This window comes from Mauremys reevesii, linkage group 1, assembly GCF_016161935.1.
Source record: "Mauremys reevesii isolate NIE-2019 linkage group 1, ASM1616193v1, whole genome shotgun sequence".
NCBI lineage: Eukaryota > Metazoa > Chordata > Testudines > Geoemydidae > Mauremys > Mauremys reevesii.
This window is the reverse complement of record NC_052623.1, coordinates 344,953,374-344,970,066: the sequence shown is the minus strand read 5'-3', so window position 1 is coordinate 344,970,066 and position 16,693 is coordinate 344,953,374. Positions and strand designations below refer to the sequence as shown.

The window sequence follows — 16,693 nt, the reverse complement described above, 5'->3', positions numbered from 1 at the left end:
CCCTAACACATTGCAACACTGAAAGCAAGAAATGAAACTGACTATAAACAAAAGTGAAACTGACTAATTGTTTTCATTGTCCACCTGAGAGAAGTGCAAAAAGTAAATCAGAACATAATCATAGTAATACTTTGACTATTTAACAATGCTATTGCAGCAGTGGCCCGAGGTCTCAAAATCTGGAGCACCATTATGTTAGGGCAATATAAAGGAAGACTTGGTCTCTGGCTCAAAGTGCTTACAATCCAAGAGGACTTCATATAGCCAAGTGATATATGAAGGATATTTTTATTATATTTTATATATATATATATATATATATATAAATGAAAACAATTAGTCAGTTTCACTTTTGTTTATAGTCAGTTTCATTTCTTGCTTTCAATGTTGCAATGTGTTAGGGTTGCAGACACAGCAGGGGAATGTTTTTTCTGTTTATTTTTCATTGGAATTATAACAATTTTTGAAAATATAGCTAGTATTTTAAGCTCTGTAAAAGCTTGTTTGTTTACAAAATCTAAATTTATATGTGTGTGTGTATACATACACACACACTTCAAAATATGAATAAATAAGTATAAAAGGTCCCAAAATAATGTATTTTAAAAATTCTTTCAGTTTTAATAATGTAAGGCACTATTCACAATATACAGGTGTTTGTTTATAATCCATGGCCCCAATCCTGCAGTCTGATCAATGAGGGCATGGGGTACCACAGATGTCAACAGGGTCTCACATAGGTGAGGTGGTCAACTTTGCATGAACTGAAAGCTTATTGGGTCAGGGACTGTCTTTTTGTTCTGTATTTTCACAGTGCCTAGAACAATGGGGTCCTGCTCCATGACTGTGAATCCCTAGGTGCTACAATAATAATCAACTGATTATAATATCAGAGTCTATGATGTGAAAGATTGCACTGTCCTTTGAAACAGACATCAACTTGAATTCTAGTAAATTAAAAGTTGATAGAGTTTCAGCTTCTATTCCTCTGCCAATTTTACAATCACATTTGCTTATTTTTAAACAAGATTTCTCCCTCTATGTTGTGTGAAAGACACACACAAACAACAGGAGGAAATGATTACTCAGGGAAAACAGTGCAACTGTCGCTACACAAAGTGTAGAGAATTTCTCTTCTAATCATTTTCAGTTATAGGAATCTTATATATAACTTGTAACGATGGTAGGTAAAATGTTTTCAGACAGAAGGACGATTTTCAAGTTGAGTTCTCAGCTAATTTCTCCAATGAATGTGGCTTTTTCTCCATTTCTATATCCACGTCATGGAAAAGGACAAAAAACCATCACTAAACAATATCTGAGAGTTTGGTAGAGTGATGTCTTAATGATAATGCAAACAACATGATGTTGTTCTCATGGCAATTTCACACTGGCTCAGTCATTACTTGGAATAAATGAACCCACAGTGTCTTATAGCATAGCTCCTCAGGGGAAAATAGTGCTATTGGAGCCAGGCTGAGTAAAGTTCCACACTGTGTCAAGCCTTGGCAACTTGTTGCATTAGCCCCTAGAAAAGAACTCCCCTAATGAAACATGACAAAGGTCATGCACTATCATTTGGTTGATTCTCTAAATGCAGTGAATGCAATCCTCTTATTATAGCAGTGCCTAGTAGTACCACCACAAACACATTTCTATTTCCATTACAAATTCTATTTTTGAGGTGTTTGTAACACTGGCTTTTTAATTGAAATGTGGCCATTTTTGTTTAACTGCTTATGACTGCTACTTTCTACAGTGGGGCGAGTTTTGCTATTTCAATGGTGCTGCCCCACCTACTGGAAATATCTGTCCCCTGCTACCTTTCCTCCATGTCAGAGGATTTAAAAATTCATATTCAAACCTTCCTGTTTTCTCTAATTTATGACTAACTTGCCCTTTAAAGCTTTTTGTGACTTGTATGAAGGATACCATGTAAAAAATAAATTTTCCTTGTATGCTAATGTTTATCAGCAATACAGTATTCTGTATGATGGGTCCTACTGATATCATCCAATGGACCTTTCGGTGCTAATATATTGTCAGTACATTGGTACACAACAATCAACTATGTGTGAATGGAGGCACTGAGTCAATGAACATTACATAGAAATTGCCATTCCAGATCAATGGCCCATCTAGTCCAGGATTCTGTCTCTTGCAGGGGCCAGTAGCAGATTCTTCAGAAGAGAGTGTGTAAGAAACCCCTCACTGGGCAAATTATGAAATAAACAATTTTTCCCCCTGAGTTAGGCAATCTAAAATCAACCTTCTAATATAAACCTGGTTGCAACCACAACCAGGTTCAGAGTCAATACCAGAGATTCTATCAGAAATATAAGTCAGGACTTTGACATGGTCACAATCACAGAATCAGAGAAGAGTAGGACTGGAAGGGACCTCAAGTGGTCATCTAGTCCAGTCGCCTGCACCCAAAGCAAGACTATGTAATAACTAGACCATTCCTGACAGGCGTTTGTCTAACTCGTTATTAAAAACTTCCAATGACAGAGATTCCACAACCTTCATAGGCAATTTGTTCCAGTGCTTAACTAACCTGACAGTTAGGAACTTTTTCCTAATGTCCAACCTAAACCTCCCTTGCTGCAATTTAAGCTCATTGCTTCTTGTCCTATCCTCAGAGAGCCTGGGGGATAATTTTTCTGCCTCCTCCTTGTAACAAATGTTTATGTACTTGAAAACTCTTACGATGTCCCTCCTTAGTCTTCTCTTCTCCAGATTAAACAAACCTATTTTTTCAATCTTTCCTCATAGCTCATGTCTTTTTAGACTTCAATCATTTTTGTTGCTCTCCTCTGGACTTTCTCCAGTATGTCCACAACTTTCCTGATATGTGGCACCCAGAACTGGACACAATACTCCAGTAGAGGCCCTATCAGCGCAGAGTAGAGTGGAAGAATTTACTTCTCCTGTCTTGCTTGCAACACTCCTGCTAATACATCCCAGAATATTTGCTTTTTTGCAATAGTGTTACACTGCTGACTCATATTTAGCTTTCCAGCCACAATGACCTTTAGAGCCCTTTCTGCAGTACTCCTTCCTAGGCAGTCATTTCCCATTTTGTATGTGCAACTGATTGTTCCTTCCTAAGTAGAGTACTTTGCATTTATTCTTATTGAATTTCATCCTATTACTTCAGACCATTTCTCCAGTTTGTCCAGATCATTTAAAAATTTTAATCCTATCCTCCAAAACACTTGCAACCCTTCCCAGCTTGCTATTGTTTGCAAATTTTATAAGTGTACTCTTTATGCCATTATCTAAATCAATGATGAAGATACTGAACAGAGCTGGACCCAGGACCGATCCCTGAAGGACCTCACCAGACATGCCCTTCCAGCTTGACTGTGAACCACTGACTTACATTCTGGGAATGGTTTGCCAACCATTTATCCACCCACCTTATAGTATCTCCATCTAGGCTGCATTTCCCTAGTTTGTTTATGAGAAGGTCATGTGAAACAGTATCAAAAGCCTTACTAAAGTCAAGATATAACATCTACTGCATCTCCCCATTCACAATGTTTGTTACCTTGTCAAAAGAAAGCTATTAAGGTTGGTTTGACATGTTTTTTCTTGACAAATCCATGCTGACTGTTACTTATCACCTTATTATCTTCTAGATGTTTGCAAACTGATTACTTAATTATTTGCTCCATTATCTTTCCAGGTACTGAAGTACTGGTCTGTAATTCCCCGTTATCCTTATTTCCCTTTTTATAGATTGGCACTATATTTGCCCTCTTCCAGTCCTCTGGAATCTCTCCTGTCGTCCATGAGCTTTCAAAGATAATCGCTAATGGCTCAGATATCTCAGTCAGCTCCTTGAGTATTCTAGGATGTATTTCATCAGGCCCTAGTGACATGACAACATCTAACTTGTCCTTTCCCTATTTTAGCCCTCAAATTCTACCTCATTTTCCCTGGCATTCACTACGTTTGACTTCCAATCGCTACTATACTTTTTGGTGAAAACTGAAACAAAAAAAGTCATTTAACACTTTTGCCATTTCTACATTTTCTGTTATTGTCTGTTCCCCTCCGTGAGTAATGGGCCTACCCTGTCCTTGGTCTTCCTCTTGTTTCTAATGTATTTGTAGAATGTTTTCTTGTTACCCCTTAGGTCTACAGCTAGTTTTAACTAGTTTTGTGCCCTGGCCTTTCTAATTTTGTCCCTACATACTTGTGTTATTTGTTTATATTCATCCTTTGTAATTTGACCTAGTTGCCACTTCTTGTAGGACTCTTTTTTCGAGTTTCAGATCATTGAAGATCTCCTGGCTAAGCCAGGGTGGTCTCTTGCCAGACTTCCTATCTTTCCTACACAGTGGGATAGTTTGCTCATGTGCCCTTTATAATATCTCTTTGAAAAACTGCCAACTCTATCGGACTATTTTTCCCTTTAGAATTGCTTCCCATGGGATCTTACCTACCAATTCTCTGAGTTTGCTCAAGTCTGCCTTTTTGAAATCCATTATCTTTATTGTGCTGTTTTCCCTCCTGCCATTCCTTAGAATCATTAACTCTATCATTTCATGATCAATTTCACCCAAGCTGCCTTCCACTTTCAAATTCTCAACAAGTTCCTCTCTCTTTGTCAAAATCAAATCTAGAACAGCCTCTGCTTTCTCCACCTTCTGAAATAAAAAATTGTCTTCAATGCATTCCAAGAACTTGTTGGATAATCTGTGCCCTGCTGTGTTATTTTCCCAACAGATGTCTGGGTAGCTGAAGTCTCCCATCATCACCAAGTCCTGTGCTTTGGATGATTTTGTTAATTGTTTAAAAAAAGCTTCATCCTGCTTCTTCCTGGTTAGGCGGTCTGTAGTAGATCCCTACCATGACATCACCCTTCGTTTTTACCCCTTTTATCCTTACCCAGAAACTTTCAACAAGTCTGTCTCCTATTTCCATCTCAGTTCAAATGCATACATCTTTGCTATACAAGGCAACACCTCCTTCCTTTTCCCCGGCCTGTCCTTCCTGAACAAGCTGTACCCTTCTATACTAATATTCCTGTCATGTGTATTATCCCATCAAGTCTCTGTGATGCAACTGTCATAGTCGTGTTTATTCACTAGCATTTCTAGTTCTTCTTGTTTATTCCCCATCCTTCTTGCATTAGTTTATAGATATCTAAAACGCTGATTTGATTTCCCCTCTGTTTCCTCTTGTCTCTCCCTTGCCCCTGCTGTAAAGGCCCATGCTCCCCGCAGATTCCGACCCTTCTCCCAGGTCTCCATAGTCCATATATTCTTAACTTCCAGGTTAGCTCATGGCATCTCATAACTAGGAATGAATCGCATGTCCTTTAAAAGCTCCAGATGATACAAAATGCAGCAGCCTTAACACAGATCACCCCGGAGCTTTCCTTTCTGCACTAGCTCCCTGATTAAGTTGAATACAAAGTCTCTGTCCTAATATTCAAAGTCCTGGATCATAATTTTCTCTAACAGCTATATTCTACTGGTTATCTTGAAACTATTGATCAATAGGGGAGACAACTCAGAGGTGGACAGAACATTCACAGGAGCTTGACCTAGGCTATGGAACTCACTCCCACAAGACAAGCAGGACCACAACCTCACTGACATCAGAATTAGATACAAAACTCATTTCTTTTACTAGATTTTCTTCAATAAGATCTTCCCCATCTCACAGCCAGCCACAAACTACTAATCTAGTTATTCATAGACTAGATATGACGCAGTCAGATGAATGGCAAGTTTTTCCACTCTACCCTGCTGATGTGCCTCAACCCTGATCTGGGAGGATCAAGACAGAATTATGGCAATCCAGGACCCAAGGTAAAACTCAGGAGAGTTCTCCCATGACTCTGCATCTCCATGGAGTGGCAGCAGGCTCCAATCTAATGAATGAGCAGTGAATTTCTCTAGTGGGAGCAACTGTTTCAGGCTGTCTTCTGACTCAAACTGGATATCCAGTACTCTCTGGTCACATTTTCAAGTTTTTCTTTACATCCATGAAGGCCAGAAAAAAAAATTGAAGTTGAGATTCTTATCTCATCACATGCCTTCAGGGGCTGGGGACCTAGGCATGAGCCTCTAGCTTAATCTGGCGTGGAGGGACCACTTCAAAAATTATAGAAAAATTATAAAAAGAAGAATGCACATTTATCTGACCCAAACGCCGGAGATTCTAATTTCCTGGCATTATTCAGTTACTAGAACATATTCTCAGCTAAGGATGGAGACACATATATATAGGAAACAAAGCAGAAACATACCTTTTATTGCACCCACAATATTTTGGTCTAGTCCTTTTCGGTTGTCATTGAGTCCTCTTTTCCTCTTGCCATTGGGTAAAGAGTTAGCCAAGGTCTTGTCATCAAAAAATGCACACACCAGCTTTCTAAACAGCAGGCTTCCTGAGCGAGTATAGTTTGATAATATAGAGTCCAGCTGAGATTTGGGCATAAAGACATCAAAGCCTTCAGCAAGTTGCACTTCTGGCTACCAAAGGAAAACAAATATTTTCATTCAAATAGTGTTCACACATGTTGTTTTACATGCACATCCAGCAAGACTTCATTGTCACTTAGTGATCACATCCACGAAGCTTATCCAGGAGTTATGATAAAAAACGTAAAAGCAGCAAAGAGTCCTGTGGCACCTTATAGACTAACAGATGTATTGGAGCATGAGCTTCCGTGGGTGAATACTCACTTCATCGGATGCATGTAGTGGAAAGGTATATATATGCAAGCAAGAAGCAGGCTACAGATAACGAGGTTAGTTCAATCAGGGAGTATGAGAAGGGAGCAAGTCTCCAGAGGCTTGCATGGGGGCTTAGAAATTTAAGGCCATGTCTACACGTACAAGCTTACAGCAGCACAGCTGTACTGATGTAGCTGAGCCGCTGTAAGACTGTTCGTGTAACCACGTTATGCCGATGGGAGAGCGCTCTCCTGTCGACATAATAAAACCAGCTCAACAATCAGCAGTAGCTATAGCACTGTGCACACAAGCGCTTATGCCAGCAAAACTTATGTCGCTCAGTGGGGTGATTTTTTTCAAACCCAGGTGCAACAGAAGTTTTGCCAACGTAAGTGCTAGTGTAGATATGGTCTAACAAGATCCCAGTGTTGCAAGGAGGAAATGACAAACAAATCTAATTAATACGGCTGTGAATTACCTGTGAAAAACACCTGTGCATTGGGGGAGGTCGGAGGGGGAAGAACAGAGTCAACGTAATGTTAGTTTAGGCTTTTTTAAATAAATTAATTTATGTGGCTGAGGTACAAATTGAAGGTAAAATGCTGATTTGTGACTGCATTCCTTTAGTAGCAAATTATTCTTCAATCAAAGGCACTCAGTACTTAATTGAGCTTTCATGGACAACTTTGAATGTGATTTATCAAATGGAATAGCTCTTGTTAGCAGATAATAATTAGGGTATAAAGAACCAGTGGGTAACTATTCATGTACAGTGTAACAAATTATCTATATTAATAGTAAAGCAAAGACAAGAAAGTTTAACTATAAGTAAGGGATCATTATATTTTAAAAGGGCTAATCAGGTTCATGGGCCAGATTCTGAGCTCTGATCCACTGATGTGACTCCAGGGTACCTCAACTGAAACCTTAACATTCGTTTCAGAGAAGTTATTCTTGATTTACAACTGAAGTGGAATGGGGATCACTTTCTAGGCAAAGATGTAGTGAAAATAATATTGGCATTGGTTAGTAATTTTATAAGTCAGTACATACAAGACGCAATTTGTACAATTTTCCAATGAGAGTATTCATATACTGTACTATCAAAATTCCCTTTCAGTTTTCCTAGGCACTCAGACACAATGGTTGTAAGTACAATAGAAATGCCTATAAATAAATAGAAGGAAAAGATAAAACAATGTCCTCATTCTTTCTTTTTTTTAAAGTGATATTATTTAATCCATTCAAAATGTTCAGAGATTTCATTTTATTTCCACGGGTAAATATATCCACTCCCAAACCTCAACTTTCTTCTTTTGAAAATAAAACCCATATGGTTTAAATAATAATAAAAACATCTTGCTTATTTTCAGAACTGTACTAAGCTGCTTTGATGGTGGGGAGGGTTCAGATGCTGGAAACATACTGAACCAACAAGTGCGGCAAACAGTGCATGTCAGTTCCAAACAATGGAAGCAAGATGTGGCTCAATTTTTAAGCCAAGCTTCCATTTTCAGGGTACAAAACTGCCATCTACAAGGCACTGCGGCCAGAATGAATCACCACAGAACTAGCGTGAATGAAACGAACCCACAAAACTGTGGATGAAATTCCATTGCACGCACAAAGCTTCCTGAAAAATTGGAGATCCAACCTAAAAATCAAGTCACAGGCATAGAAGTCTTATAAATGTAAATTGCATATCTGAGGCAGAAGTTACCCAATATCTACTATCGCTTCAAACCTTTCTAACCACAATACTACAACAGAAGAACCTTTGAAAAGCATTGAACTAGTTGCTATATATCATTACACAGACTCTCTTGCATGACACTGTAATCTAATTAGTGGTGTAGCTTGCATCTATATAACTGAATTATCATGACTGCTCTTTTTTATTATTAGTTTGCACTTCTAGAAAGGTACAACATTATCTACAGGATTCTTTTCATTTACGCTCATTGATACAAAATTTAATTATGTTCTTCTAGCTCACTGTACTTAGGAAATTGGAAACTGCCTTCTCAAAATTAAAAATATATTAAAGAAATTAATGATCAGCTTATTCATCAGTGAACTTTTCAGACATCACTCATCTGATCATTAAACAAAGCCAATCAACCACCCCTATGGTCACCAGATAGACACTTCATTAATCAATGCCACCTGCAACCTTCCAATGCCCCAGTCTTATACTCTAATAGCTATTAATTCTAATCCTGCAACTAGATCTGCCTGGGCAGCCTCTTGCACTCGTACAGAGCCCCACTGACTTCAACAGCAGGATCAAGGCCTTTACCTGGATACAACTGGGATGAAAGTTAAATACCCCACTCATGCAAAGATTTACACACATACTTAAACATTATTCATGCGAGCAGTTCCCCTGAAGCCAACAGAATTATGCAAGTGTGTAAAATTAAGTAAATAAATATGTTTTTTCAGGAGCAAAGCTTAGGTGTGGAATAATTACATTAGTCAAGAAAGGCTAGGGCTGGGAATTCCTTACAGAGCTCCTTGCAGGGGCTCCTGGACTTACTTTGGCCCTGGGTAGCATGGCAGATGGGGACAGCAAGTTTATTTTTCAGAGACAAACAGAGCTCCCGATCCCTACAGAGGACCTAAAGGCTGGTTTCTTTGAGGTCAGGAAAAGAGAATATAAGGCTTTGGAAGCAGCACTCCCCTTTCATGACTCCAAACCCAAATCCCCACTTTTTTTGAGGTAGAGGAAACAATATAGCCTCAAGCAGACTTCAACACTGATCCCTAAGTTATAGTGCTGTAAAGTTCTCTGGCATTTTATGCAACTGAAATATCAGCTTACATCTGAGGAAGATGATTCAAGAATGATACCAAATCCTGAAACATGGGTCTCTGGCTTTAGCATATGTTCAGCTGCTTGCAGGCTGGATCTTTCAGAGTTTGCTGACAGTTTCTTTTCCTTCTCTACAGTGCTGAGCTTCTTATTCACAGTAATGGGCTCAAGAGTCTTTTGGGGCAATTTTTTCTTTTTATTTCTCTTTCTTGATATTGTTGACTTCTGTGCACAGATCAGGGGGATCGGAGGCTGCTGTCTGTTTTGGGTGCCAACTGAAGGGGGAAAAAAAAGCTGTGAATATACTTATAGAACACGTACACCACTGCAGGTTAAACATAGTTATTAACTTGCTGTATTCATCCTGTGGCTAAGCAGCACTATTTACAATACAGTTTGTGCATATGAAGCATTTATATTTTCTCAGGTTTGCATAATTAACTCTTAATATTGAAAAAAGAACTTGAACAATGATTACAGTTGTGTGAAATTGTATATCCTCTGACATTATCAAAGATCTTATGGTCTTTCAACATCTTTTACTGACATAAATAAGACAACTCTAGATGCATTAGCAATCATGCTCTTTTCTAAAGAAAATTGGCTCAAAAAGAACATTTAAAAACTAGTTTATCAAGAATTAGTAAAAAAATATTTAACAGTTTAATTTCTACATTCTGGGAAACAGTTACATGGACTTCATACCAGTTGTGGGTTTTTTTGGAAGCCTAATGGGTCTTATTTCTCACAGATATTAATATTTTATATTTATACAGCATCTTTGAAGGACACATAAGTGCTTTACAAATTAAGGCCCTACTCCTGCAATCAGATCTGCCTGGATTGACTTTGTGAAGATGTAAAGGTCCAGCCACATGGATCAGATTGCAGAATCAGGGCTAAATAATCAGTATCAAGCAGCTCAGGGCTTGTCTACACTTGAAACGCTACAGCAGCGCAGCTGCAGCAGCACTTCGGTGTATACACTACCTACTCCAATGGGAGGGGTTCTCCCACCTCATAGACTTTAAGGCCAGAAGGAACCATTGTGATCATCTAGTCTGACTTCCTGCACATCACAGGGCACAGAACCTCTCTTGTAATAGACCCAGACCTCTGGCTGACTTTCTGAAGACTTCAAATCATGATTTAAAGAGTTTAAGTTACAGAGAATCCACCATTTACTCTAGTTCAAACCAACAAGTGATCCTGGCCACACGCTGCAAAGGAAGGTGAAAGCCCCCCAGCATCTCTGCCAATCTGACCTGGGGGAAAATCCTTCCCAACTCCAAATATAGCGATCAGTTAGACCCCGAGCACTCTGGTGGGTCTCACTGACCAGACACCTGAGAAAGAATTCTCTATGGTAACCCAGAGCCCTCCCCATCTAGCGTCCCATCTCCAGCCACTGGAGATACTTGCTACTAGCAGCCGCAGATGGGCCACATGCCATTGTAGGCAATCTCATACCACCATCCCCTCCATAGACTTATCAAGCTCAGTCTGGAAAATTCAGTCTAGTTTTTTGCCCCCCCACTGCTTCCCTTGGAAGACTGTCCCAGAACTTCACTCCTCTGATCATTAGAAACCGTAGTCTAATTTCAAGCCTAAACTTGTTGATGATCAGTTTATATCCATTTGTTCTTGAGCCAACACTGGCCCTTAATGGAAACAACTCCTGGTGTTTATCCCTCTGCTGTCTTTATAGAGAACAATCATGTCTCTTGTCAGCATAGGTAATCCACCTCCCTGAGAGGTGGTAGCTAGGTTGACAGAAGAATTCTTCCATTGATCTAGCACTGTCTACACTGGGGGTTAGATTAATTTAACTACATCACTCAAGGGTGTGGATTTTTCACACTCGATAGCGACTGAAGTTGTGTCAATGTAACTTTTTAATGTAGAACCTTATTTTTTAATATGGGCAATTGAAAGCCCCATTGAAAATGCTACAGCTTCCAGGGAACTGCAAACTGCCATCCTCTGCAAAGTTTTCTTAATAGGAATCCCATTCACAGTGGTATTTACTTAATGGATTTTGGAGAGGTTTCTGGCAACGATTACGAGGGCTGCAATTTGTACTTGGTCATTTAAATAGGAAGGTGCTTAACTATCAGAATAAATCCTTATGCTTTTGTGTACACATTTGTATTTTAGGTGCGAATTTTTTTTCTTTTAAATAACAAGAGCGTCAAACAAGTGTCTACATACCACAAACTATAAACTATTTCCAAAGCTTTTCATCAAGAGGTCCATTAATTTATGAACTTATTTACATTACAGATACACAGCATGGAAAGAGAAACACTCCTGTTATCCTGGATTCTAGTTTTTATTGCAGAAGGTCTAGTCCTGCATTTTTTATCCACGAGTCATCCTTATTGATGCAAATAATCGCCCTGAAATCAATGTAACTACTTGTGTAAAGGGATTTCTCATATGCATAGAGGACTCTCACACTTCTTTGAAACCCAAACATCTTTACTCACAGTAGCTGACACATTACAATACTTGTCTCATCTATCCTTAGCTCATAGTAACATTATTTCAAGTATGATACTGTATGAATACAATCACCTTCTTTTGTCCTTTCAACTTTCACCGTATTTCAATTAAAAGAACCCCCCCACACACACACAATTCTAACTGAGGGCTGTCATAGTTCAGGTGACTGCTCCTGTGTTTCCCCCTCATGGTTCACCAAGGGCACCCACTCTCAGACTTCTGGCTTCCCAGCTGTCATCTCTCTTGGGTGGAGACCTGCATTTCTCTTCCTCCTGGCTGGATACTTCTAGGCTGCACAGTTCCCTGCCTACATTGTGACTTCTCCAGCACGACAGATAGCCTACACAGGCCTGATTTGCCTTCTTCTCAGAGATTATGAACAGCGTAACTCCTTAGAGATGGGGAACCTGTTTAAATCCCTTCTCCCCATCAGGCAGAGTGGGGAACTGAACCAGGGGCTCCCACATCCCAGATGAATATCCCAACCACTGAGCTAAAAGTTACAAAGGAGCTGCGGTTCCTCCTCCTTCTCCCCTTGTTCCCGGGCCATGTTATGTGGCGTTAGGTGCCTGCCTCACTTATTCCCATAAGAAATAACTCAAGGTGCCTAAGAGGGGTTCCCATTAGTGGATCACAAGCAGAGAGAGTGGCCTTTCTGCAGCCCAGACTTAGGCACATATCTCCATGAGAGAGGCAGAGTTGGTTCGGCCGTTGTTCAGCTTGAAGTTTTCACGAAGTTTTAAAATTTAGAACAGTTTGTCAAAAAGGTTTTAAAGTAAAAAAATTTAAAAGCTCGGGCAGCTGTCCCCCTGCCCCCAGCCCCAGCTTCACCTCCCCCTCCCTCTCCCCTGCCCGCTCCCTCGCCTTCTCCCTTTCTTCTCCCGCCGCCTCCCCTGCTTCCGTCGCGCGGAAGGAACGGAAGACAGCAGGCAGGGGCGGGGGGGGGGGCGGGGCGATGGCCCACATGGCCCAGTCAGCTCCACTCCTCCCCCCCCCCAGCCCCCCAAGCTCCGGCCCCGCCGGCAGCCAGGCGGCCCGGCCCGCCGGGCCCCCCGCGCGCCCGCCCGCCCGGCCGCCGGGCGCGGCCCGCTCCCGCCCCCGGGCGCCGCGCCGGCCCCGGCCCGGGCGCCCGGGCCAGCTCGGCCGCGGGCCGGCGCCGCCGCCGGGCGCCCGGGCCCGGGCCAGGGCGAGCCCAGCCCGACCTGGTCCGGGAGAGGGGCCCCGCAGTTCTGGCCGAGCGGCCCGCCCCGTGCCGGTCCCGGAGTCGGGCGGGTTGTTCCGCGGGCGTGCCTGCTCTGGTCACGGTGGGCTCAGGAGTTGGGAGGGCGCGCGCGGTCGTGGGTCCTGTCCTGTGGGACCGGGACCCAGTCCCCAGGCAGTGGGTGGGGGGGGGGGGGGAGGGGGTGGGGTGTGGGGGTGGATAGAGGTGGGAGTCAGGGGGGCAGGGAACAGGGTGAATGAATGGGGCAAGGGTCCGGGAGCAGTCAGAGTCAGGGGAGAGAAGGAGAGGGGGGGGGGGGGGGGGGGGGTGGGGGGGGGCCGCGGGGGGGGAGGTGGGGGCGGGGGGGGGGTAGGGCGGGGCACACAGGGGGGGGGGGGGGGGGGGGGGGGGGGGGGGGGTGTGTGTCAAGGAACATGGGGGTTGGATGGGGGGGACCCCCCCCGGGGGAGGAGGAGGGAACCGGTTGTTAATATTTTGGCAGCTCATCATTGGACACACCCCTATGACTGGCATCTCCCCACTTAGCATGCGGACTTTTGTGAACTGCAGTCTAAGGTGCCTGTCTCTTCCCATTTGTTGTACAGAGAGCCTAGGTGCCTAACTCGGGCTTTGTGGATCACATTGTTGTTCTAGTGATTTTCTAGGCATCTAAAAGTTAGGCATTGCAATGCTTAGCATAGCAACACCTAAGTCCCTTTGTGGATCCAAACCTTAGGCACCTAAGGATCTTAATGGGCTCCTATGGCACCTCGGCACTTTTGAAAAATTGACCCCAAGGAGCAGAGACTTGAATCCTGGTCTCCCAAGCCACCGGACCATTCTTCGTAGTGAAAGCGCTCTGGCAATATCCTGACTAAAGATATCAGACACAGATTAAAGGAGTGTGAGAAAGAGAGAGATCGTGGTACCTGCTTGAATCTGCATTAACTTTCTCATGGTCTTCAGCTCTTGGAGAATGGCCTGCAAAGTTGACTGGCAATTACAAGTACAACAGTTTGGTCCAACTGATGAACTGACCCCGGGATGTTCTCCTGAAGAAGAAATGAAATAAAATAATGATACAATCAAAAGAGCTGGACGGGATTTGGAAGCTAGCAATGTACGCTATCGGGAAATTGGACCCAAGGAAAGCACAGCCAATAATTACCAAAACATTCATTTTTGGGAGGAGGGGGCTATTGGGTTTTATCCGGTTACCAGTATATATGCTTACATACTCGGGGAGACATGGTGTTATAGGGGTTGGTGAGGACTGCACAAAAGCGTGAACACAATGCGCTCTCACAGCAGGGCTCTCTATCGTCAGGCTAGTTCATCTCAGATAACAATAGCTCCAAATCTCATTATAAACGTACTCACTTTATCACGCACAAAAAAACCCATCTCCTAGAACAGCCCTACAAAGAATGGGTAGCCGTCTGTGTAATAAAGGTTTATATTATGCATTAAATAAGGGCCTACCAATTCTAAAATTGGATGTTACCTACACATGTTGCTTTATAACATGAAGAACTGAGAATGAAAATCAGATCCTCTGGTCACAGAAATTACTGATGGGAAAGAACCATCAGCAAGAAAAATCTACATAATCTGCTCCATCCTTCTGACAGTACTGGTTTGTTTCCTACAGAACGTTTTCTCATGCTGTGTCCCAGGAGATAATGTTCGCACAACTCCCCTTGGGAGACAATTCAACAGATTGCTTTGTCCAGAATTTCCTACTGATATTTCAGCCTAATTTTCCTTTTCTTAATTTCATTCTTTTACCTCTAGTTCTACCCCCCTGAAAAACCCTTAACTCTGCCTCAGTCTCCAGACTGTTTTCGTCTTTCACATACTTGGAGGTCTTGAAAAGGGGTGACTCCCACAAGCTCAAAGAGCTGGCACCTTCCTCTGCTAGCTGTATCTTGTGCTGCAGAATCTAAAGTTTTTGTTATAAAAGAATTACGTTTCTAGCCTTTAAAGGTGCAAAGAAAACCTTCAAAATACAAATAGAATGTCAACTGCTGCAAAGGTATCTGTCTGAACCTCTAACCAGACATGAACTGCCCCTATTCATTTCAATGACCATTAATACTGAAGACTAATGATGATTATTTAAATTAGTAACTATTTTACTGTTTTGCAAAGCACAAAAGAGGGCTGACCCTATTATGAAGATCTGAACAACCTAATACGAGTCATTTCATTTTTGTATCACAGGTGTGCGGACCTTTGGAGAGTACCATTGTTTATTTTTTCTCCAACTTGACTAGCAGAGTTATCGTGTGCCCTTTAGTTATCACTTAGCAAACTCTAAGGATATGTCTACAGTAGAGAGCTTACAGCGGCATAGCTGTACTGATGCAGCTGTGCTGCTGTAAGATCTCTCGTGTAGCTGCTCTAAGCCAACGGGAAAGACCACTCCTGGTGACACAATTAAACCACCCACAATGAGCGGCGGTAGCTGTGTCAGTGAAAGAAGCTCCCCTGCCGACATACCGCTGTCCACACTGGCACTTACGTTAGTGTAACTTATGTTGCTCAGGGGAATGTCTTTTTTTCACACCCCTGAGCGACAAGTTTTGCCAAGTGGAAGTACAGACAAGTAATTAACTCATTTAATCTTCTCTCAGAAGTCCCTCCAGCCTCAATTACTTTTGTTGCTCTTCTTGGAACTCCCTCCTATTTGTTAATAACTTTCTAGTTTCAGCTTGTACCTTCTGGATCAGCTCCTCAGCTAGCGTAAACTGGCACAGCTCCACTGGTTTCAATGGAGTCATGCTAATTTATAGTGAATGAGCATCTTCCACATTTCACCCAGTCCCTGGAAAACCATGCCTGATGTGGCCCACCATGTTTTACTCCTCTCTTCCTTCACGTCTCTCCTAAGAGCGTCTTCTTCCAAACGTCCTAGGCCTTTCCACAGAGAAGTATTGGCAAACTAAACAACTGAATCTCCCACCGTCCCACCAAAAAAATCAAAATAAAGACTGCGAATCAAAGATTAATGGAAAATTTAATTCTTCAATCACACTGCTTTATGTGACATCCCCATAGATCAGACTGGGGCGAAAATAAGTAGTGGTAATTCTCCCAAGAGCCTCCCCATTTGTGGTACCAAAGTGAAATGTCATTCACTACTAGTAGATTGCACAGAACTTCACAATATGACCCTTCCTCTCCTTTCTTACATATTTTGATTGCCATCAGCAAAGTAATTAAGAATGTTACCATTTAAAATTCTCTCCCTGGGAATGTACTGTTAACACCACATTGAGATGAATGGGGCACCTCACACTTCTGAGACCTGCTGTTTCAGGCACTCTGTGAATTTAGTGAACACAACTGCACCAGTTACACTTGAGTCATATTTTATGGTTTTGTTTGCAATCTTAAAAGGTAGCAACTTGCTTTTTCTTTTTTTCAAATAAAAAAAGTGATTCCGAAGACTAGGAAGGCAGTCTCAATTAA

The 16,693-nt window shown here is 42.0% G+C and overlaps 1 protein-coding gene across 3 annotated transcripts in view; it reads right to left on the bottom strand.

Moving 5' to 3' along the window:
* Positions 1-16,693, bottom strand: part of BEND7 (BEN domain containing 7) — a 62,026-nt gene that overhangs the window by 16,081 nt on the left and 29,252 nt on the right. For all 3 annotated transcript variants that reach the window (XM_039519356.1, XM_039519354.1, XM_039519355.1), the window contains exons 4-6: positions 14,149-14,271; positions 9,523-9,788; positions 6,269-6,494 (exon numbers count right to left, since the gene is read on the bottom strand). In XM_039519356.1, the coding sequence (XP_039375290.1) occupies positions 6,269-6,494; positions 9,523-9,788; positions 14,149-14,271 (615 nt within the window). The remainder of the gene's footprint in view (positions 1-6,268; positions 6,495-9,522; positions 9,789-14,148; positions 14,272-16,693) is intronic.